This window comes from Diplotaxodon limnothrissa, linkage group LG1 (genome assembly GCF_057381915.1).
Source record: "Diplotaxodon limnothrissa isolate DT_005_m linkage group LG1, D_limnothrissa_male_GT1.1, whole genome shotgun sequence".
Taxonomy (NCBI): Eukaryota; Metazoa; Chordata; class Actinopteri; order Cichliformes; family Cichlidae; genus Diplotaxodon; species Diplotaxodon limnothrissa.
Genome location: NC_140596.1, coordinates 24,712,890 through 24,737,569, shown reverse-complemented (window position 1 = coordinate 24,737,569; position 24,680 = coordinate 24,712,890). Strand labels below are relative to the sequence as shown.

Below are 24,680 nucleotides of genomic sequence, written 5' to 3'. Positions count from 1 at the left end.
AAATTCGGCAGCTCTCTCCCTCTGTGTGTGTGTGTGTGTGTGTGTGTGTGTGTGTGTGTGTGTGTGTGTGTGTGTGTGTGTGTGTGTGTGTGTGTGTGTGTGTTTAGTGGGAGAGAGAGGACCCTGCCCTTATTTGGCAGCATGTCATTGTAGGATTTAAATTGAATATAGTTAGACTGGTTGACTGGATTAGAGCCTGTGTTTGTGTGTCCCTCTGTGCATTTGTGTTTCAATAAGTTATTACTATTCTGCTAAATCATAGTATTTCTGGTACTTTTTGGTACTTGTGCTAAATACAGTATTTCTGCTAAATCATACTATTTCTGCTTTTCATAGGATTTATGCCTAATATAGTATTTCTGCTAAATTATAGTATTTCTGCTTTTTATAGGATTTGTGCTTAATATAGTATTTCTGCTAAATTATAGTATTTCTGCCAAATTATAATATTTGTGCTAAAACATAGTCTCAATTTAAAATTACAATATTCATAGTTCATCACAGTGTCTCTGGTAAATCACAATATTTCTGCTCTGTTGTACTGTTTTTCTAAATCATAGTGTTTCTGTAATGTTTAAGTATTTTTGGCTAAATATATTCTTTCTGTTATCTTATACTATTTCTCCTAAATTCTTGTATTTTTGAGAAGTTATCATGTTTCTGGTAAGTTACAATATTTCTGCTAAATTCTGCTATGCTATTGTATTTCTGCCAAGTATTATGTTTCCTCTAAGATATTGCAGTTCTGCTAAGTTATTCCATTTTAGCAAACTTCTTTTGCTTCTGCAAAGTTTTTACAATTTCTGCAACTTTTCAGCTTTTTCAGCTACTTTTTGCATACAGCTTCAGCTTTAAGCATCCACACTGCATTTTCGCAGGAAATGCAAATTTTTCTAGTTACAGTATTTTTTATTTACAGGTCAATTACAAAATATTCTTACGTTCTTGTCAAACCATGTGGTCATGTGACCATGCGTCAGAAAAGGATGCCCCACCATCAAATGATGCTCGATAGTGACTCCCACAACTTCCACTGCACTGAAATTTGATGCTTTTTCAAACACTCTTGGCATAGTTTAAGTTCATATGTACTGAGCACAAGTCTTTAAAATCTCTTTTCCCAGGGCAACACTGTGCTGTAGAGGAGTAATAAAGTGAATGCAACTTATAGCAGTATTTCAGATGCTCTAAACATCTTTTCTTTTTGATAAGAACAAGTTTATTGATCTTTGGCCACCTTACCAGACTTTTAGACAGAATTCTGTCATAGTCATGGGTCCCTGTGTTTTGAGTTTTAGAAAGTTTATAGTTCCTTTGGGGTTTTATTCTTTAGTTCTTGTTACTTTTGAATTCTTGGTTCTGTCTACATCTTCAGTATTGATTTACATTTAATTCTTTGTGTTTCAGTCTAGTGTATCCCCCCAGTACCCTTGTTAAGTCTTTGCCCCCCACCCCCATTTGTTACTTCCTGCTTTATTTTGGTACTCCTTTGTCTCTTGTGCTTTGTTGAACTTTATTTCCTCCTTGTCTCGTTACCTAGATTCTCTTAACCTGTGTTTCATTTCGCCCCAGCTGTGTTCATTTCTTCTAATTGCTCTCTTGTGTATATATATATAGAGGTGTCTTTCTCTCAGTCCTTCTCACAGTGTCTTATTTTACTTCTGTATGTTTTTGCTGCCAAAATTGTTAGAGTCTTTTATGTTGTGATGTTTTTAGTCGGGTTTTTTGACTTTTCTGTCAGTTTAAATAAAGGCATCTTTTCAGTTTATCCTGTTGCCTTAATATTCCACATTTGGGTCCTCCTCCATGACAGCTACACTAAGAATAATACAGAAACAAACTGAAAATGTATCTACAGTGTAGGCTTTTGTTTTTTCTTTTTTTTTTCTTTTTTTTTCTTCCCTTTCTTTATTCAAATCAGGCAACAAAGTATATATCTCCTTTACATTGACATAGTTTTTTTTTCCTCCCATTTTCCCCTTTTCCCTTCCGCTCCCCTCTTTTTCCCCTTCCCTTCCTTCCTCTCCCCATCCTTTTTACATAAAATATAATTACCATTATATAAACAATCATAAACAATCATATCTATGTCTATACATACACATTTATTATCCCAAATAAGTATATTCAAAGGAGGGAGAGAGGGGAAAAAAACAAAAAAAACAACAACAACAAAAAAACCCCAAAACAAACGAATCCCCCCCCCCCCCCCCCCCCCCCAAAAAAAAGAGAAAAAAAAAAGAAAAAGAAAAGGAAAGAAAAAAAAACAACAACACCTGCGTAGGCCCATAGGCTTTTGAAATGCCTCCACTAGGGTGAGTATTTATTCCTTCATTTTTTCCACAATATTTCTGTATATCTGTTTCAAAGTTAAAAAGACAGAAGGATACTAAATAATGAATAAATAAAGGACAACTATTTGAGTCACTGCAGAGAAGAAACCAATTGGGTACAACCAAAAAACAGTTTATAAAAGAACAGAAAGACAAAAAAAATTAAAGGTAATGGAAGAATTTGAGAAACTCAAGGGCAGACAAGTGGGAAGCAAATTGTGAAACTACCTGATAAGAGAGACATAAGACTGCATACGGGAACTAATAGGCGGGAACTATTAGGAAATTAGAGGTGGGAATAAGACGAGGAGAGGAAGTGTAAAAAAAAAAAAACTACACAAATAAATAAAACAAAAAGTAACTTAAAGACAGGGAGCCCCAGAATGTAGAGACAAAGGAAAGTTAGCAGAAACAGTGTAAATTATTATTATTATTTTTTAAAAAGTATAACAAAAAAACCCCGAAATCATAAGAAATCCAAAGAAGCCGATTTTAACCAAATATGAAAACCAAAAATAATACATAACCTGCAGTTATCCCAGCTTTAGCCAGCATAGGCAATGGCTGCACCATGGAAGGAAGTACAGAACTGATTTAAACTTCTGGCTGGGTTTGTATCTTGGACTCAAGCATCTAAATGCCCCCGAGGATTTTTCTTTCTTTTTTTTTTTTGCCAGTGCAAATAATGAGTCACTTTTGGCCATTTTCACTTCAGCTCACTTCCAAGGATATTTTGATATTGGCAGCTGTGATGACTGGCATCATATTCTCTCCAAATAAAGGAGCAGGTTAGCTGGTATTCCTTAGCTGTTAACAAGGAAAGATAATTTAATGATTGTCAAGATGGGGCAGCAGTTTTTGGTTATCACATGCAATGTTTTTATTTTTGGAAAACCATCCATGTTTTAGTAACACATCAACAGGAATTTATGTAATTAGTGCACAAAGTCAGAAATAAAAGTTAATCTGGAGTTTCCCTTAAGGTGAAAATCAGAGAATAAATAGTTCATGTTCATAGGTGCTGAAACATTAAGATAAATGACACGTGCACACATGCGCACACCTAACGACACTGCACAGACAGATAGCATTGTATTAAAAACAACGGAGGCGGCACTCAACCTGGCTAAGAGATTTGAGGTTTTGATTAAAACAAGGCAATTTGTCATTGTCAGACTAAAGGGAAGGGAGAGAGTGGTGTTATGAAAATGTCATTAAATCTCTGTAGTTTTGATGAATTATTGATTTGATATGAATCTAGGTGGTGGAGTTTTGCTGTGTTTTTGTTCAACCAATTAATGGCATTGCTGGTCCCCATAGCAAAAACGCTGTTTAGGCTGCGTGCAAGGGAGGAGAAGCTTTTTCAATATTGGTATTTGGCCCTGAAAATATCTCAGCCTTTTGCTGCTATTTATTGGTTTTGCTCGAAAGGATTTATTACACTTTTAATAATAGCCTGAAAGCACAAACAGCCCCCACCCCACAACCACTTTGTGTCTTGAATTAGACACGAAGTCATGAAAAAATTATTGTTGCTGCTGATGGTTGCTCAGTCCCCGATGAAATATTTGTAAGAATGAAATCTACAGCAGCGCTTCTCCTTCAGGCTCAGACCTAAAAGAATCATATACTGCAATTAAATTAGTTTAATCTCTAGATATTGTAATGGCTTGTTTGAATCTGTATTCATTGCATATAAATGTTGTCGCATATGTTCTATAAACAACAAAAGCCGAGAAAACCAGATGGTTTAATAATCAACATACGTGAGAGAATTAGATACACATAACAAACGTGAACAATGCAGTGCTCACACTCCCTGGACACTTCATTGGATATGCCAAACTGTTATTGGGTAAGATCCCCTTTTGCCCTTTAGAACTGCTTTAATTCTTCACGACACAGATTCAACAAGGTGCTGGAATCATTCCTCAGAGATTTTTGTCCATGTTGACATGACAGCATCACACAGTTGCTGCAGATTTGTCAGCAACACATCCATGATGCAAATCTTTCATTCTATCGTTTTCCAGTCTGCTCTGCTGGATTGAGAGCTGGTGACTGTGGAACACAGTGAACTCATTGTCATGTTCATAAAAACCAGTCTGAGATGATTAGAGCTTTGTGACATGATGTTTTATCCTGCTGGAAGCCACTATTAGAAAAATGATAAACAATACTCAGGCAGCCTGTGGCATTTAAACAATGCTCAGTTGGTGCTAAGGGACCCTAAGTGTGCCAAGTAAATATCCTCCACAGCTTTACAACATCGCCATCAGCCTGAATTGTATGATGCAAGGCAGAGTGGCTCCATGCTTTTGTGATGTTTAAGCCAAAATCTGACACAACTACCTGAATGTGCCTCCAAAAATGGTCTTCTGCTGGTGTAGCCCATCTTCTTTAAGGTTTATTTTATTGTGCAGAGAACAGAGATGATATTCTGCATATAACAATTGGTTATTCTAGTTACTGTTACCTTCCTATCAACTTGAAGCAGTCTTGCTTCTCCTCTGACCTCTGAGCCAGAAAACTGCTGCTCACTGAATATTTTCTCTTTTTCTGGCCATTCGCTGTAAACCCTGGAGATGGTTGTGTGGGGAAATCCCAGTAGATTAGCAGTTTCTGAAATACTCAGACAGCCTGTCTAGCACCAGCAACCATGCCATGTACAAAGTCACTTAAATCTTTCTTCCCCATTGTGATGCTCAGTTTGAACTTCAGCACGTCATCTTGACTATCGCTTCATGCCTAAATTTTAATGAACGCGATATGATTGGCTGATTAGATATTTGCTTAAACCATTTGAGCAGCAGGTGTACCTAATTAATATCTAATTGCGTAAATAAATTAAATCAAAGGAAGAGTGGACTTCTACATGTTTACTTACTCATAGTTACGAGGTATAAATAATAATGTTATATATGAAGCTTTAATAGTGTAATACTTTAGTATTTAGTCTTTAGCAGCTGTCCTGTGATTTTTAACTGCACGAAGACACCAATTTATTTATTAATTTGAAGTTTGTCTTTTCATTTATTTGATAAATCAAGAGAGTTTGGTACGAAGTGGAAGTGGGTCAGAGGAGAGCTGCTCTTTGACCATGTATTTGAGAATGGACATCTACTTTTCAGCAGACCTGTACTTATTTCTTGATAGACTGGCTCACGATGCACCTGCTCTTAAGTTATGTTGTACAAGACATCTAAACAGCTATAGGGAAATTATAGGGTCCTTATATTTTTTTGATGCTGAAACACGTTTCGCATTTTAGCTCTAACTTAAATGTATTTGTTGTGTTGCTAACTGCATTAACAGTTGGGGAAATAAAGCTATTTTTATATGCAGTCTCTCTTTTTTTATAGGCAGTGTAATTGGATAGGTGACTCAAAAGCTGTTTCTCAGACAGGTGCTAACTGTTCCTTCATCGGTTGAGCATAAATTAAGCCGTTAAGAGGTCTGTAGATGATTCAAAGTGTTTATTTGTTCTGAGAGGTGTTTCTGTTAATCAACATGTGGTCAGAGGAGACCTCAGTGCAAAGCAGAACAATGTGGAGTGGCCAAATTAGCAATTTAGCATATTTTGAGGGGAAAAAAAATATGGGTGATCAGAGCAACAGAAAAAGACAGCAACAGAAAAAAAACAGTGATGATCACAGGATCTTTTCAATGGTATGTACGCCATTATTCAAGTCTGTCATAAAGGAAATACAGAAAGTTCACTAAACTAATGACTGCTCTCCCTAGCAGAAAAGACAGATCAGACTTTCCAAAAAGACAAAAGCTGAAAATAGAGGAGCTGTTTGATAATGGCTATAATTCCTTAGCCTCTCCAACTGAAACTGAGAGTCTGCACTTTAAACTTTTAAATTATGCCTGCGTTCAATAATATATAGACCGAACTGCACTAAGTTTATTTCTTTAAATTCACTGAAGGTACTTTGAGTTATCTGATTAAAGGGTTACACTTCCAGTTTTGAGTGAAACTGCTTTTTCCCTGTGGAAGCTTCTTTGAATAGAAGCAAATGAATGCGATGTAATGATATTCCTGTATCGCTTAAGTCGCAGATGTGCACACCCACACAGTAATCAGAAATCCTGAGGATGGATCAGCTTTCTGTGCGTAACAGTATCCCTGTTTCTTTTTGAGAAAACTGGTACACACATTCTGCTTTCTCCAAACCAGCTCAGACGTGTGAAATGAGCACAGCGAGTTTTGAAAAGCTGCCGACAGAAACGGCTGCTGTGTTTGCATCAACCATACTGCTGATGCAAACACAGCTCTCATGTCTACTGATTTTCTTTAAAGTGTGTTGATTTTTCCGTCCCAGCAGCAAAATTCACACATAATATTTATTATTAGTATTATCATTACTACTAATAATGGCTAGACAGCCTTCAGAAGTCTGGAAATCATATTGTCTGGATTTGCCAGGATTTTTTTAAATGAGGTGTTACAGATTTATTATTCAAAAAGCAGAATTGCAGAAAAAAAGAGTACTTAGATTTTTTTATTTAAATAATTATTGTATTAAAAATGCACAGATTGTATAATTAAAATATATTTAAAGTACATGAAGTAAACATGCTCCTTTTCAGAATCATATACATGATATCATTGGAGCATCATTTTTGATTAAATACGTTAAAGAGTGAACATCTCTTTAATGTTGCAGCTGTTGATGATTTTAATTGCTGATTGGTAGGTAGCTTGATCTATAACTATGCAATTAATCTTAAAAAAACAACAACAACAAAAGCAAAAGGAAGCATAACATGTGAATGTTTTTTTGTTTTTTTTAAAAAAGAGCATGTACATTAAACAAGTACTTAAGTAAATGTATTCAGTTACATTCTTACTGCTTCTACCCATGCTCTCATCTAATGTCGTTGGGGGACTAACAAAGGTCTAGTCCGGTGGTTTTAGTGTAATGGGTTCATCCGCATAAATGTCAGAGCCATGGTTTGCAGCACAATATCGCACTTTAATGAGATTATCAGTGTTGTACACTTCACCTGTCAGTGGTTTTAATGTTGTAGCTGTGTGTGTATGTCCAGTACACCCTTCTCATATAGGTGGTGTACTGTGCGCTCCTGCATGACATCTGCCACACGGCTGACCTGCGAGCTACGCTGTCACTTGCTGTCCACCTCCAATCCACTTGTTGCCTCTGAGTCAACCTTCCTCTAGGGGCAAACTTAGCATATGTTCTTAACCCCTGCTGTGCTGTGTTTTGTGCTCCCACAAGTCACCATATCATTCTTCAGTGGATGTCACATTGCTCTAACTGCTGTCAGGAAGGCTGCCGTATAAAACACGCCGCCTGATGCCCACAGGATTTTTTTTAATAAGACACAAGAACTTGTCTCCTGTCTTCATTTGACTCAAATGCAAGAAAATCTAGTCTGCTGTGGCTCAAGTATTCGATTTTGGACAAGAGAGGTTCAAATTGTAGCCATCATTGGTCTACCATGTAAAAAAAAAAAGGAGGGGGGGGGGGGGGTATCAGAAGTTTTTTTTGATCAATAAAACCTTAAACAGTTAATAGCCTTAATTCAAGAAATACCAGGGTCACTCACCCCATTGACAGGATAAGTCTTCCAGTCCAGTTCTCCCAGTACCGTTGTGGTGTCCAACAGAACCACTAGATAGGGCAGAGTGGTGGAAAAAAAAGAAAAGGTCTCGTAAAATGAAGGAGAAAAGTTAGAAGTGAAAGAACAACAGCATAGATGCAAAGAATGACAGGATAGAGCAAAAAGAGTAAGAGAGCGAGTGTGTGAGAGAGGTTGGATGGTGAATTTAAAAAGAAGAGAAATGGAGGTGACAAAACAGGAAGAGAGCAGACAATAGTTATCAAGCTGTCAATGAGGAGCTGACAGAAGTGTAAGGCCCTTATCAAATTCAACCACCTATGAAATAACAGCTCTTAGGAAAGTCCAGCGCAACACCAACACAAATCTGCTCTCTACCTCGCTGAAGTCTGGAAAAATTAGTACTCTCCTTCTCAGAGGTCAGAGCCAAAGAGGAATAAAGGGGACAGGTGGAAGTATTATCAAACTTTATTTAACTCAACAAATCAATAATTAAGATTAAAATTGTAATAGTTAAAAAACTACTTCAAGAGATATATGGTCAGTGTGGGATCATTTATGAATTGTTCAGTAACATGTTATAACATTTTCCTACTGCATTACGTTTTAAGTGTGATGATCTACTAAACGGGACAGGCAAAAAAAAAAAAAAAAAGAATTCTTAAAAATGTCGAAGAAGCTCCTTTAAGCAATTACTTTGATGTTCCTCCACCTATAAGAAATGACAGAAGGAGTCCGAACCACAAAAGAAGCACGTATTCTCGGAAAAGTGGTTGCAGGAGGTGAGCTGGCTTCAAACAAATGATGAATGCACAGAGATGTGGTGCAGAATGTGCCGTGAAAATCCCACTCTAGCGGACAAAAACAGTGCCTTTTATATGTACGCAAACGCACGTTGCAACTTCTTATCTGGTGCGCGTCTTTTATTTTGACAGCGAATGCGCACCTGCGGACCACTTATGTGCACCCCTGTTTATTAAAGCCCTCAGAGCTCAGCTGCTGGGTCGCTCTCCTCGTTGTGACATGTTTTTGATGCTTTCCAGTTTGGTTTTGTACACCAAACAACATTGCATACACCAGGGATGTCAAACATTTTACACTGTGGGCCACATACTTTGATGTTAAGTGGGCCAGACGAGTGAAACTCACCTTTGTGTCGGTGCAACAATGTTTAACGACACATTTATTCCCTGAGATATCTTATTGGGAGTGAAAGAAGTGCAATTTCAACAGCATGTCAGTTTGTCTACATGATAAAGACATGTTCCTGTAATAAATGGAAAACATCTGTCAGCATGACTCTTTGGGCGGAAACAATAAGAAATTACTGTGTAAAATTAGTTCTATTAGCTCATTGGACAGACTGTCCTGTAATCATAAGTAAACATCCTGTTTTTTTTTTCTTTTTCTTTTTTTGGTTTGTTGGTTTTACTGTGGATTCATTGTAAAAAGAAATAAAAAAAATAAAATAATTTCAAAACATTCTCAAGTAAATAGTGAAAAAACAGGAACTTTTATGCCATTTACTTGTTCATCTGTTGGTTTTTGTAGTATAACTGAGTTTGAGGGAGGTCTTTATCTGTCAAATGCTGTAAAACTTACAACAATACAGTCAAAAGTCCAAAACTTTTTATCATCCTTGTTCCAAAGCCCTCCAGTGGGCTGGATTGGGGTCTTTGCTGGGATACTGACCCTCAAGCCTTATGTGTGACACTCCTGGCACACACCATTTCTCCACCCATGGACTCATGTGGACTACTGATTGCTGATTACACAGGTCCTTTCTCTTTTTAATTAATTTAAAATACTTTTTTTCCTAAAATGGCATTCCCGCCTTTGTAGTGTATGGATTAGTGTCCTCTTCATGCACCTCCTTGTAAAAACAAAAAAAAACAAAAAAAGAAAACGCAGAATTTGTGTATAAGTTGTGAACATGTTAAAAATCTGAAGAGTTTTGGTGCTTGATAAGGCAAGTGGCGAGATCCCCGTGATTTCACGCTGAAAGGCACTCACATTCCCTTCACAGTGTGCTTCCATACTTCCAATTGGGTGCCCATTAATTTCTTCTTTGGCAATATTTGACAACGTTCACAGGTGTAATGTATTCAGTGATGGTGACCCATGGCAGCACGGAGAGCTCTTGCTATAAAAAATAGCACGGTAAAACAGAAACAACATTTTATCTCATTTCTGCAAGTCTTTACAACAGTTCTCCCCCTCCAGTCAAGAGCATTAATCAATGAAATCCCATCTATGGCTGTGACATCATCTCTGTGAGTGCACAGTCACAGCGCCTACCCACAGGCGCACTCACTCTCTATTGTGAGTGAAAAAGAAAGAGATAAAGCCCACCTCCGACACAGTGTGTTTGTTCATTTAGCTGTGATCACATGCAAAAATGTTAGCAGTATGACGTCAGGTCAGTCCCTTTGCTCCTTTGCACATCCATTATAGAGTCACGCCAAGAGTTTATGCTCTAATAGCTAATCTGACTCAGCGACCATTTGAAAAGACAAAAGCACGGAGCAGTCTGATTTCAGCATTAGTGTTAGTGGTGGTGTTTTTGCATGAGCATGTTAACAACAGTTTATTTGTGTGAATCCATGGCTGCATTGTGTATACAAATGTAGCAATCCCTCGCTGTCTGCACTCTGGTCACGGCTCAGGCATGAAGAGAGCCATTATCTGGCCCTTGCTAAGCCCCCTGAGCCAATTTGATATGATGAATGTGCAATTTCCTTTGTCTCCACACAGCCAGTTAATTACAATCTCTATCAATAAAGTATGTCCCACTTCAGTGGTCGACATTATAGACCAAAGAGTCACATCTTCAGACGACCTGTCACTCTAGTGTACGGTGGACTTTGCCAAATCTGGACTAATTTAATGGGGTTGTGACTGTTTTGAGAACAAGTTAGATAACCAGAGTAGATACACTTTGAGGGAGACTTAATGAACCACTTTAGTATTTACAGAGACTTCATTTAGCCTTGATTCCCAGCTGGTAATTAAGGTCTGAATTATAATAAGGTGGCCTTGCCTCTGTTCAAAAGGAGGACATAGAGAGATGTAAGGAGGGAGCCTGTGAGACAGACCAAGGGAGACAGAAAGATATTGATTTGGACCAAATTAGAAGAGTCTTTGATGATCATGAGCAATGTTCCACGGCACGTTTGGCAGCACAAAATTTTCCAGTAACTCCCTTCTCTGTCCCAAAAAGTTGATTCTGTTCAGCTGGACGCAGCGTTTTCAGTGGGAGAAAAGTTTCGTCACTCATCCAAGTGACTTCTTCAGGCTCAGCTGACTGCAGTCCCTTCTCTGTCTGTCTCTCCTTCTGTTACACATATACATAAAGCCAAGCGCACACACAAACATACATGCATAGCAATGTGGGAATGAAACTATTAACTTCCACAACTATCTTTTGAGCCAGGAAATAATGGTCCAAGACCACAGTGGAGGCAATTTGATACACCGTTTTTGTTTTTCACGCAAGCACAATTACACTGGTAATCACTTATCAGGAGTCCAAATCACATTAGTTTTGTCTGTGCATTGCTTTAGAAGCATAATAACCTGAAGCTGGTTTTTTTTGTTGTTTTTTTTAAAAAAGGTTCTGCACTATCGGATTATTGCAGAGGCACACTTTGGGAGATGTACGGTGTGGCTCTGCAAAGCTTTTGGGACAAATCTCACTGCAACATAATGAAAGGGTTTGATGGCTTACAAGAGCTGTCCCTATTTGAAGGCAGGCTGTTTTGAGTATGTTCTGTAATTTTAACCATTACGTTGATTGGTTACATTTCCTTTCATCGGCCAATGAAACCTTTGCAACTGGAACTGCCATTCCTGTAGCCAGCTATTCATACCAAGGTAAAGGGCTGTATATCATCAGACAGGACATTCAACAATATTCTCCTTCTGAAATCAGAAACATGCTCTAATATTTCTGTATGCTGTAACGCTTTTTTATGCCATAGCAGATGGTCTGAACGGGATCAAAGGTGTGATCGGGGACTTCTGCTTCTAACAGTAAAACAATATCCTGTGTAATGATCTCCTGTGTCCTTCCTTTACCCGAGACACGTTGGGTGTCTGCACATTACAGGAGTTATGTTGCAGGCTGTTTCATATCAGAGGTTTCCTGCGGAGTTCAGAAGTGCCATGGGGCTGTTTTTCCGAGAGTCGGTCCTTGTTTTAAAAAGGCGATGTGATGCACATTCCTTTCAGTGGTTTCCCAGTCTTTCACTAATCTACAGGTGACAGTAACGCAACAAGACACGACTAATGATGACAAAGGCAGGGGAGAAGAACACTTCAAGCTCATGAATTTTTGAAAGAGGCTTTGCAATTGCTTGATAAGTAAGGAAATACGCATTTACCATTTTCTCACTTAACTGTCTGCACCTTCCTTTGAAGATTTCCATTTACAAGAATATCATCCTACACTTTTATGTTGTAAAGAACTAAAGAACCTCTGTTGCTTAGCCTTCTTTGACCTCTGATTCTTGTTGTCTAGTAAGTGCACAGACCAGAAGGGTTTGGTTTTTTGTTTTGTTTTTGAAAGCCTAATGCAGAGACAAACTGTGTTTTAAGTAGTAGTTTGCAGAATATGTCTGTGCATATATGCATGCGTGCATATGTGTGTGCGCGTGCGTGTGTGTGTGTGTGTGTGTACTCGCAGGTGGTTCATTAACACTATCTAGACACTGAGTATTCAGGATCCCTAAATATTTTAGGATATGTATATAAGGTATGAGGATAAGGATACTCCACAAGGCTGAGCTCCACCAGGGTGACAGACAGTTCTATAAGGACCCCTGGCTTTTTTTTTTTTAAGTTTCCTGGATGTGGTTAGAGAAAGCCACTGGGAAAAAAATGAATCATTATTTTCTATGAGATGATAATAAAAGTGGACAGCAGCATCTAATTCATCTGACTCTGAGCACAGATGATGCAGGTTCCTGAAAAAGTCATTCCAGCGTCTGTCTAAATGTTACTGCTGATCAGATGAAATGATCCCATAGAAAGGACGACGTGTCAGATACCTGCTTCGTAAAATACAAAGCAGATCAGTGGATAAAGAAAAAAAAGAGTTTTTAATTTGGTGAATATTTCATTGGCAGTAATTGTACCAGATGCTAGTTTCAATAAATGATTTGAGTACGAGCCATTTATCAAGGAAGAACATTTGCTTTGTTCTTTGAGAATTTTTGCATTTTTATTTTGATTGATCAGAGGAAAAAAAGGGCAAAAAAATGAACTCAAACTCCTGGACTCACTGTCTAATCATAGTTTAACCAACACAGGTAAACACAATGTTTGCCTGTCACACCGTGGATCTCTTCACAAGCTGAAATCATGGCTCCGTTGCAGCTTGACCTTGTGGCCTCTTCTTGTTATGTTAGGTTTAACACTTGTTTGAAAGCTTTTAATCTGCTCTGTTTACGGACAACGAAATTCTATACAATTCAATGTTTTTGTACATTTTTTATAAAGTGCCCCGAGGCAGCTGCTGCTGTGACTTGGCATTAAAAAAATATAATGTAATTGAATTGAACTAAACTGAAAATCATGCCTCACAGTAAAATAAATAGAATGTAGAAGTATACATAATCTTAAAAAGAAGCAGCAGTGACAATATTAGAAAGTTTTTACTACTTGTACTGTGCGATGTGCAGTGTGTACATGTGTGTAATCGCCTACAGTGGAGTCGGTGCTTTCACAAGGACATGTGTGATGGAGGCATGGAGCTCTGTAGATGAGCTGCTCCTCAGTCTTTTAGGTGGTTTGTGTTGACCTTCATCCACCACACAGCAGAGGTTCATACAGGAAGTGGGTTGAATGTTTTTAGTGCCACAAATTGTGTTTATGTCTGGGGGGTCTGGTTCACCTTCACCGTGCAATTATTGTTGTTGTGTTATTCTATTTACTCCATTTTATTCTATTTGTTATTTTAATGCTGGCCTTGGAAACAGATTCAGTTCTTTCATTTTTTTAACATGTTGAATGACCACCTAACGATCTGTCGAATTCCTTATGATCATCAGCTGGACAAATGCTGCACTACATAGTGGCACAGCTGGTAGAATGGTTGTGATGCTGAGATTGTTCAGCTCAGGGCAGTAGGCTGTCTCCCCTATAAGCACCACTACTGTGTTTCCAACTAACTTTATAATGGCACGAATGGGGTTACAGTCATGGGTCAAACGTTTGGAGAGCATTGGGCTCAACATTAACCCTGTGAAGTACCCTTTACTTAGAATAGAGTGAAAGAGGTTGGTCAGAGACAAAGTTTATGATGCAGGTTTTTGCAGTTTGCTGACCAATTTCTGAAGAATGATGGTGTTTGATGCAGCTCTCTGAAGTCCACTGACATAACGGTTTCATCTTTTAGTTGAGGATGAGATGAGAGGTAGGCAAAGTTATACGTATCTAGCTTAGTGGTAGAAGATGCTTCTGATTTGTGACAGGGCATGCTTCTCGAGAGATTGATTGATTGATTGATTGATTGATTGATTGATTGATTGATTGATTGATTGATTGATTGATTGATAATACTTGTGAGATGTTCCTCACCTGGCATTAAGACCAATGTTGGGTCCTCATAGGGTGGGGTATTCAGTTGAGGAGACTTGCTGGTCTGGTCTGTCAAATGGGGAAAGAACTGAAAAGTGTCAGACAGCTTGCAGTCATCACTGGGTGGTCTTTTTGTCCATCAGTTTATACTTAAAACCTTTCCATATGCTGTGGGATGGTTTGTTGTAAAAATAGTTCACAATGTGCTCATGTGGCTTTGAAGTTTTCCCCATGATTCAGGCTTGTTTGTCACTTTATCTGACATCTGCATCCCACTCCCTGAGTGGTATCCTCACACTGCTGTTTATCCATGGCCTCAGGCTAGGAAACACCTAAGAGGTGTTTTTATGTTAACACATTTTCTGTGCAAAAGTTTATGTAACTAAGGACTTAACCAGCATGTACCTCTAGGCCTGATTCTTCTGCAAACAAATCCCACTCTGTGTTATCAAAATTGTGCTGCAGCACTGAGGTGGCTTCCCCAGGCTGTACTTGTACTGTCCTGATAGCTGTTTTTTTGTTTTTGTTTTTTTGTTTTTTTTTTTGGGGGGGGGGGGGGGGGGGGGGGGGTTGTGTTGTTTCATTACACTTAAGCTGGAGTCAGACTTAGGGAAATGTGGTCTAGATGTAAATAAGACATTTTAATGTAATTTGAGTAGAATAGACTTTGGGTCTTGTTCCCTCTTGTTGGAAAGTTGACATTTCAGTGGATAACCGGCTTAAGATCTGGTTCAAGTCCCTGTCAGCTCATCATTACTACCATCATATAGCTTTTTTGGTGTTAGCTTAGCATTACCATGCAGAGGAATACTGCCATGGCTGTCACCGTCATGAATTCATCCGAGAGAAAAAATGTTCTGCAACTGAACAACTCCCAGTCCAGGCAGCTGTGTTTTTCACTGTTCCTCGGGTCCCTCATCTGGTCTGCTCTGTAAACAAAACTAGCATCTAGCTCTATGGCTGCATCACTTTTGTAATGACTGTCACACTGTGCATCATTATTCTCAGTCGCATCTCATTCTTGTTTACAATCCAACAGGAACTACAAGGAGCAGGCTCAGAAGCGCCGGTTTAAACAGGTTCACCCAATCATGGGTATTATATGTCCCCCACGGCACATCTGGCCCTTTGGTTGTCCCTGACCATCCATGTGAGGTCAATGGAAAATTAGGATTCCCATGTAAATAAGTATAAATCATTCAGTTTGTCCCATTTGAACCATCAAATACTCTTTGATAAACTCCTCCTCACAGAATTGCTCACTTCATTGCTTTGTTCTGAAGGTGAATTTACATATGTTTATGCAAGCAAATGCAGCTTCAGTATAAATGCATTGTAACAGATGTTTATAGAAGTTGTGAGATTGCTAATCCTGAAAGATGTCAGCTCACATTTAAAAAAAGAAAAAAAAAGAAGAACAAGAAGAAGAAAGATTGATACAGAATGTAGAATTTTAAACAAGACATGGACTTATTTGTAAAGACAGAGATAAAGCTGTGCGCTTAGTTAGTTCGTAAACAGCAGATTGCTGTGTTTAACGATTACAACTTGAATCACCATTAAGAGACTAAACACGAAGAGAAAAGTGGGAATCTCAATCTTTTTTAGCAAATCTGCAGAAGCAACAAGAACTTTTTACTAAGCTTTACACATCTAGGGATGGAGCAGTCAAGTCCAGATTTGTCATTTCCTACAAAATCCCCAAAAAACATCTCTTAGGGAGTTTCTCAAAGTGTGTTTGTTAGATTCTGATGCACTAATATGCTGAAAAAGGATGCATTCGAGAGTATGGCTCTTTCCTGGTGAACCAATAATAACAACAATTATTATAAGGACAGAGGACATTGCAGGAATTTTGGAGTTTGAAGGCCTTTACTTACAGGATAAGTAATATCCGTGTGAATATTCCATTATTACTTCATTAAAAATATTTTTCAGGCTCAACTATTCTTAATTCAGCCGTTCCCTCTGACTGTGTGGTTTCGTAGGATGAATATGCACTTTTCATTTCTTTGAACCAAGCTAAATATTTTTGCATGTGAATAAACAGATCTTACCAATCAGACCACTGCATTTGACAAGTGTAGCTCAAAGTGTGCCTCAAAGACACACCAGTACTGAATACACAATCATATAGAAATAGTAAAATAATACTATTTTACCTCAGACACACAGCTAGACACTGCTCCAGGTCAATCGGCTCTCCAAAATTATTTCTCTGCTCCCTCAAATGTGGTCCCAGCTGTGTTAACAAGAGCTAAATCTGCTCCACAGACATACTGAAATATGTACGAATGCAGTCGGGGTACAGCTTAAACTCCTGGACCAAACCATGAAATTCTTCCTGCTGCTGCCTTCTCTTGAGAACTGTGTGAACCCAAAATCTCTGTTTCACCCTTTTCTTGTTTAGAAACATCAGGACCAGCTCATCATGGCTTGATGTTGACTTTATTTTTTTCATAAATTTTTGTCTTAGGATGAATTTTCAGCAAAAATGCAATAAGTTCAGTGTGTATATACGTCATCTGACAAGTTCACATCTGAAAAATGTTAAATTGCCCATCACTTTTATGCAATAGTGTCTAATGGCCTTTAGTTAACCTTGAATATCTATGACACACAACGTATGTATCTTTGTACTTGGGAAAGTGAAAGAGTGTGAGAATATGAAGGAGCTAGCACAGTTAAAGTGGACCCTCTGTCTCTTTAGCAGTAAATAGTTCTTTGTTGTTAGGCTAGCTGCACTTGAATGGAAAATCCAGCTGTTAGCCGTAATGTTCGGGATTGTTAAGCACTTTATAATTGAGAACGGTGTCTTTTTGAGTCACTGGACTGATAAGCTGGAGTGAGACACAATCACAGCTGATCCAGTCCAAACATCCATCAGCATGTCTGCAGGAAAAAAAGAAAATCTCCAAATTGGAATCTCCTTTTCTCAAATTTGGACTTTGCTTTTCCTCACTTCTAATATGACGTAATCCAGTCAGTGACATGTGACATGGAAAAAAATGTCTCCAAAAAGTGTGGTATCTCTTCCTCAGAACCTCTGTTTTTTGGGGGGGATGTTTTTGTCCATCGCACACATCGACCTATTTTTCCTGCTAATATGCTGATTCCATTCATGATCATGCTTTGGTAAGAAACACAGTATGTCTGTGGTGTGATGTGTAGTAACCTGTTATGTTATAAACTGCTTGGATGTGCTTAGGGAAAAAAAGAGAATATTCTATTTCATAAAATAGTGCTGATCCCATCAGCTGATTGCGCCGCTCAGTATACCCGGCCAGAGGAGGAGAAATCAGTGTTTCTGACTTGAGTTTGTCCTGTGAACCACTCGAGTCACCTAACTCAAACAGACCCTCCTCCACACAATCTTCATTCATAAAGTGCTTTGAAAAGGCAAACATTAGAGCTAACAGGTGTTGGAAACAAGTGTTTCAGTGCAGCTAGCCAAACAACAAAGAGTCACTTACTGCTAAAAGAGAGACAGTGAAAGTTGATATCCTCGGTATATCCTCGGTTTCTTAACATAAAGCTCATTGTTACATCCAATACAAAAGTGATCCCCTTACAGTGTTGGGTAAGTTACATTAAATTAGTAACTTAGTTACATTACTAGTTACTTCTATCAAAAGTAACTCAGTTACTTCAAGTTACTCGTTACTTTCAGAGTAACTAGTTACTAGGGAAAGTAACTTTGGTTTTACTCAGAATTCTCTTGTTAATGTGTTGCTTCTGTAACTGGATACCCAGCAAGATTGCCAGTCTTCTAGCTTGCTTACTTGCCACAAGTGCACTGTGCCACCTACCAATAGAAAGGGAAAAATAATGTGCACATTTCCACGAGAGAAATCCCACACCTGATTCTATCCTAGCCTGCTTTTTACATCCAACACAAAAACTGCAGTCGTGGTGCTTTCGATTGTACTCAGAACTCGGAAATTCTGCCTTTCGAATAGGAAGATGTAGGTAACACCAGACTGCAGATGAGCTGCATACAGGGCTGGACTGGGACAAAAAAATCATCCCGGGCATTTTGACTAGAGACCGGCCCACCATTATAGGAAAAATCATAAAGCCTTTGAATGAAAATAAACACTGTTGTGACAGTGATGTACACTGTTCTGATGGTATATATGTATCAATCTATCAATGATGCTCAATCTATCATCTGTCAGCTACTTAGAAAAGGATCCTGGGGTTATTTGTCTCTCAGAAACAGTTCATAACTTCCCTTCAACTCATTCATGTCGCCTAAAAGGTAAACCTGTTTCTCCATCACAGCTCTGATGATTCAGTAAGGACATCTCCTGGTTTCATCTTCATGTTTCCCTCTGACCAGATATACAAACCGACATCATGACCAGCAGGTTTACAGCTGTGGCTCCAGCAAACATCAGCTGATACTAGAAATTAATATTAAATAAATTCTAACAACAGCTGATCAAGCTTAAAAGTGCTGCTGTTGTTTACCGCGACATCTGCTGGTTTCCTCTTTCTGGCGCAAAGTGGGCGATAAATAAACAAGAGAGAAAAGCCGATCAGCTGATCATTGATCAGTTTCATGATTGAAGTAGAAACAGGAGAGGGAAGGGAGAGAATGAGAGAGAAGAGGCAGCTGTGCAGCAAAGACACAGAATAACTCCAGCTTTGTGTCTTTTTCATTGTAGCTGAAGTCCGGGACAAACTGTTTTCCTTTTCACCTCAATACGAAACGCGTAATATTTTCTCTGAATACGAGACGATTCCGTTTTTTACGGGACGGTTGGCAACTCTAATAATTAACATTATGAACAAAATAAAGTTCAACATCAGTAACATAGCACCCACCCAGCTGTATAGAAACTCCGTCATGCTAGCTAGCACGCAGTACGAAAAAGTCAGCATAACGAAAATAAACTCCACCTAAACTTGGTTCATATCTGACCCAGATGGACTGCAGGTTATAACTTCTTACCTGAAGTTCAGTTCACCTGATACTCGGACCAGCGGCCGCTTCGCGTCTCTCCTCTTGCCTCCCTTTTCCTTCATCCACCTGCTGGCCTCCACCACTTGCTAATGTTATTGAATCTGTGGAAGCTCCGCGATAGCCACCACACGAAGTAACGAATAACAAGCCTATCTAAATCCCAGTAACGAGTAACGCGTTCCCGGTTTTGGCATAATAACTAGTTACCGTGCTCGTTACCACAATAATAACGTAGTTACTGTAACGCGTTACTTAATAACGCGTTAGTCCCAACACTGTTCCCTTACAATGCGATCTAGTTTAGTTCCTTTGTTTTTCCCTGAATTATTAGTTCTGTTATTATTTAGGTAACATAAACTAATGTAAGTCTATTGATTGCAGCCAAACAACCAACCCAGTGATGTCAAGTTCTGTACTGACACAAGATGGTACTAAATATGTTCTAAAAACTTTCACGTTCAACATTTATTTCTTAAATTCAGCTTCACAGACAATTGAAATCCATGTAAGTTTTTGATAGCAGGGCTCCTTGGTGTAAATTAGCCTCTGTACACGAAGCATTTCATGTCCTCTTTAAAGAGTATATGGCAGGGACTGATTTCTCAATGGATGCAACATCACGCTTGGCTAGGTTATGAAATAGACAGCCATCAGTTTTAACACCTGCCAGTTTGTCCCGAGTCTGACTGGGAACAATGCTGCACTGTTAAAGCAAGTGCAAAATAAAAGTGTCTGAGATTATCCCAGAGCTCTAATTCATATTATTTCATTTTAATATACATCAGGAGACGTTGTGTAAATCAGTGCTAAAAATTAGCCATGTTGTTTAACTAAATTAGTTAACTTCCCCAATGCGAAAGCACTGAGTTATATATAATTTATTTCACATTTGGAGGAGTATGAGAATGCACATGGTGACATAGGCTACCACACAGCTGTCAGTTTCCTCAGCCTTGGCAAATTCCTAAAAGGAGTTGAAATTCTCGGGTTTGTGAAAGGAAAGGTAAAGTTTTTGATGTTATCACGCTTCCATATCAACCTCAGACATCGAACCTGACTTTAATCCCTTGTTCATACCCAAAACAGACTGAATTTGTCTCACATAGAAAACAAGACTGAGAAAGATGACGTAATTAATTAAAAGAGTAACACTTTGTATGAAGGTAAAAATATTTGAAATTCAGCAAGAACTTGCACAATTGTTTTTGTTGTGCATGTTGATTAAATGGTGATAGAATGTGTGTGTTTTGCCTCTGCCTAGTTCATATTTTAATTGGCTAATTGTAATATTTATTCTCATCAGTAATAGTTTATAAAGAGATCAAATTAATATTACTATTAGGCAGAATTGAGTTCAGCTTATTTGTGCAGCCCTACAAAACAGTTCCAGTTTTTCATGTGGCCCCTTGAGGAAAATTAATTTCCCACCCCTCGGTTACCCTAGCCCACTTCCTGCACTTTTCTTCGTGGTCGTGCCACTTCATTAGTGGGACAGTTATTCCTGTGGAGAATGGTGTGCACAACATCTTAAGCAGGATAAAAACTGCGTCAAATACAAGATCCACGTCATAGTCCCTGATAGATAGTAGAAAGATGGTAATCGACGCATATGTAACGAAGGCTGCTATTTTGTTAATGAACAATAGATTAAGAGAACTGAAAACGTGAGGGTGACAGCAGAAGAGAGCTGAACACCTGCATCTGCACAAGCCACCATTACAGTTCTCTTCACTTTACCCATTTTTTAATCTGTTCTATGGACCCCTTTGTGGGAAAGGGCACAGATGGTGAACACACACATTTTCTTTTTTTTTATTGTTAATTGTCATTAGAATAATTATTCTCATGTTTTAATTAAAGCATGCATGACTATGCAGACTTATCTGTGATAACACTACATAACAGTGCACCAACTATTTATCTACCCTTCATGTGGACCTCAATGAAGTATAACAGGAATGACAACTTGTCTGTGTTATGTGCAACTCTCCTAGTATAATTCTAACCAAACGACCTCAGGGAAACAGACACCTGTTTGGAGCTTCCAGTCTTCCCAGTGGATACCTGGGAAAAGAGTTCCTGTTCCATCCACAGGTTGTATGTTAAAAAAATTAATAAACCTAGATTTTTGTTAGATAAAAGCAGACAAATACAATCCCAATAAAATCTTTTACTCTCTGCATGGAGTGTTTACCTGACAAATGTAATTTGCCAGTAGAAGTCAGACTACAAAGAGAAACAGAAAGCTTCTGGTGAAAATCCTATCCTTTAGAGATTCTGCATGTTCACCTGCATTCATTTGTCGTAGAAATGAGCCTATAAGCAGGCTATATGGGCTTAGGTTTAGCAGTTTGTCATGTAGTAAAGTGTCATGCAGTCTGAAAGACTGCAGACTGATTCTACTTCATGTACCAGATGAGCAATTTTAATTTAAGTCAGCAGGGGACATGTGAGTCTGGGATCCACTTCTTCTCAACACTTCCATGGCTGAACTGCTGTCCACAGGAATCTAATAAAAGCAAGACTCTAGACTCTAAACCGAAACTGACAAAAGAAAGACTCCAAGGAATGAATTAGATACTTTACTGGAAACACAAACATGTCAGGCTCAATTGCTTACAAACTACACTTATTTAAGGTTACTCACAAGTTGGAGAGCCTCTCATTAGCTAAGAACAAGCCTAACCTATTGTAACGATGGTTAAGTGTTACTGGACAGTGACATGTTGGTTTTCTCTGCACACTGTTGTTGTTCCTTTAAGATTCATGTTTGGTTGGGCTGCAGGAAGTAGTGAGGGTGGTGTACAGGAAGGGGTGGGGGGACCTGGTTGTTCTGTGTGTGTGCCAGGCTGAAGAGAGGTGGAGTTCGAGAGCGCTTCCCCCTGAGTTAACAACCCGCTGGCTTATGTGCCGAATAAACGGACAAACTGAGACCCCAACCGTCTGGTTCTTGTGAACGTTACATTGGTGTCAGAAGTGAAGAAAGAAAAAAGAACCCCAGAACGCCCGAGACCCTGTTGCCGGCGACGCTTGCCGTTACGAGACGAGGATGTTGCCGGGCAGGATTAAGAAGGAGACGGAGGAGAGGGAGGTTCGTCCGCGCTCGCCCGCCCATGGAGTGAGGGAAACGGCGCTGCGGCTGTCTGCCGAGGCTGGATTTTCTCCAGGTTTGACTAGGCTCGGGAACTGTTCGCACAGCGGCCGCGATTCCGGCGGGAAGGAGTCGACCTTGCTTGGCGCGCCGTCACGTGATGTAAACAAACATGGCGGCGCCCAGCAAGCTGCAGCGAATATAAAAACGCCTAAGTTCAGCGGCAAGACGCCATGGGAAGTGTTTATCGCACAGTTCGAGCTGTTAGCTGTTGCAGCTGGCTGGTCTGAGGAACATAAAGCTCTCCAATTGGCTTTGTGCCTGTGTGAGGATGCAGCTGCATGCCTGCTGCTGCTGACCGAGGAGCAGAGGGGAGATTATAATGCTCTGGTCGGAGCACTTCAGAGGCGCTTCGGGCAGTATAACCAACCAGTGCTGCTGAGGTCGGAGTTCTACAACAGACGCAGATTGCCAGGTGAGCCCCTCCGCATTTTGGCCCATGAAGTCGAGTGCCTTTGCCGGAGGGCGTATGACAGCATGCCACCATCAGTGCAGGCGGAGTTAGCTCGGGACCAGTTCCTGCAGGCCCTGAGCCCTAAAGAGCTCCGCATGCAAACTCAGCTTGCTCGGCCGGCCACACTCAGTGCAGCCCTGGAGCTAGCGTTGGAGAGGGAGATGCTTGCAGGATCCTCTGGGGGCGCTGACGACGCACACGTGGTGAGGGCTGTGTCAGCACCTGTGGAACAGATGGAGACGCCAGCGGGCCTGTGCAGTTTGGTGCAGACAGCTTCGCTGCAGTCGCCTTCCCCTCGGGCTGGCCCACACCGCCGACCTCAGAGCTGCTGGGGATGTGGACAAGTCGGACACCTCATCAGGCAGTGCCCCAAGCTTGCAGCGGTTCAGGGAAACGCCCACGGGCCCGTGTAGGCGGGATTACACGGGCCTGGGAGAACGACATCCCCACACCACCGCCACCTCCACCCGGTGCGGCCATCACTGTGGGCTGGACCCAGGTTGGCGGCTTTTGCCATGTTCCAGTGACGATTGCGGGGGTGTCCTGTACGGCCCTGCTGGACACGGGATCCAATGCAACGCTGGTCCGACCCGATATTGTCCCAACCGGAGCTGCTGTACAACCGACTAACGTGCAACTTAAGACTGTGACCGGTGATCTGGCCCCAATGAGAGGGAAGGGAGTGTTCCAGTTCAAGGTGGGGGACCTCGGTGTGTCTTATGCTGCCTGGGTGGCTGACGTGCAGGACGCCTGCATCCTTGGGCTGGATTTTTTACGAGCCATTGGTGGTGTACTGGACTTAGGCAAAGGCCTCCTCGTACTCCCTGATGGGAAGAAGGTGCCGCTTATTCCTCCCCCGGTCTGCACAGCATCTGCCGCGGCGTCCACCTCCACCGCAGAGACCCCTGCAGACCCGCCAGCAGAACAGCGAGCGGAGGAGGAGGAGGAGGAGAGGCTCTCAGCAGTGAGGAGTATCTGGTCAAAGAACTGTGAGGGGCTGACTCCACAGCAGCAAGAGAGTCTATGGCAGGTACTAAAAGAGTTTAGTGACATTTTTGCCCTGAAAGAAAGTGATGTTGGCTTGACACACTTGGTAGAGCACGTCATTGAGACCGGGGATGCCCAGCCTATTAAAGTGCGCCCCCGCCGCCTGCCCCTGGCTCATCAGGAGGCTGCAGACAGGGAGCTGTGTGAAATGATGAAGGCGGGCATCATAGAACCATCTGATAGCCCGTGGGCCTCCGCGGTGGTGATGGTGCCTAAGAAAAAAAGTCCTAGGATGCGTTTCTGTGTGGACTACAGACCACTCAACAAAGTGACGAAGAAAGACTCTTACCCCCTTCCCAGGATTGATGAGTCCCTCGACTTAGTAGCCGGGTCCTCCTGGTTTTCCACCCTGGACCTGCGGAGTGGCTACTGGCAGGTGCCACTGTCCCCGGAATCCAGACCGAAGACAGCCTTCTGCACTAACAGGGGACTATGGCAGTTCAAAGTCCTGAGTTTTGGCCTTTGCAACGCTCCTGCGACCTTCGAGAGGCTCATGGACAGTGTGCTGGCTGGCGTCCCACGGCAACGGTGTCTGGTTTACCTGGATGATCTTCTAGT

General features: G+C 40.5%; 1 protein-coding gene across 1 annotated transcript in view; it reads right to left on the bottom strand.

Annotated features, from left to right (window-relative positions):
* Positions 1 to 24,680, bottom strand: part of LOC146639834 (ephrin type-A receptor 6-like) — a 148,537-nt gene that overhangs the window by 119,331 nt on the left and 4,526 nt on the right. Inside the window, exon 2 of the mRNA XM_085345963.1 lies at positions 7,911 to 7,975. Within this exon, the coding sequence (XP_085202089.1) occupies positions 7,911 to 7,975 (65 nt within the window). The remainder of the gene's footprint in view (positions 1 to 7,910; positions 7,976 to 24,680) is intronic.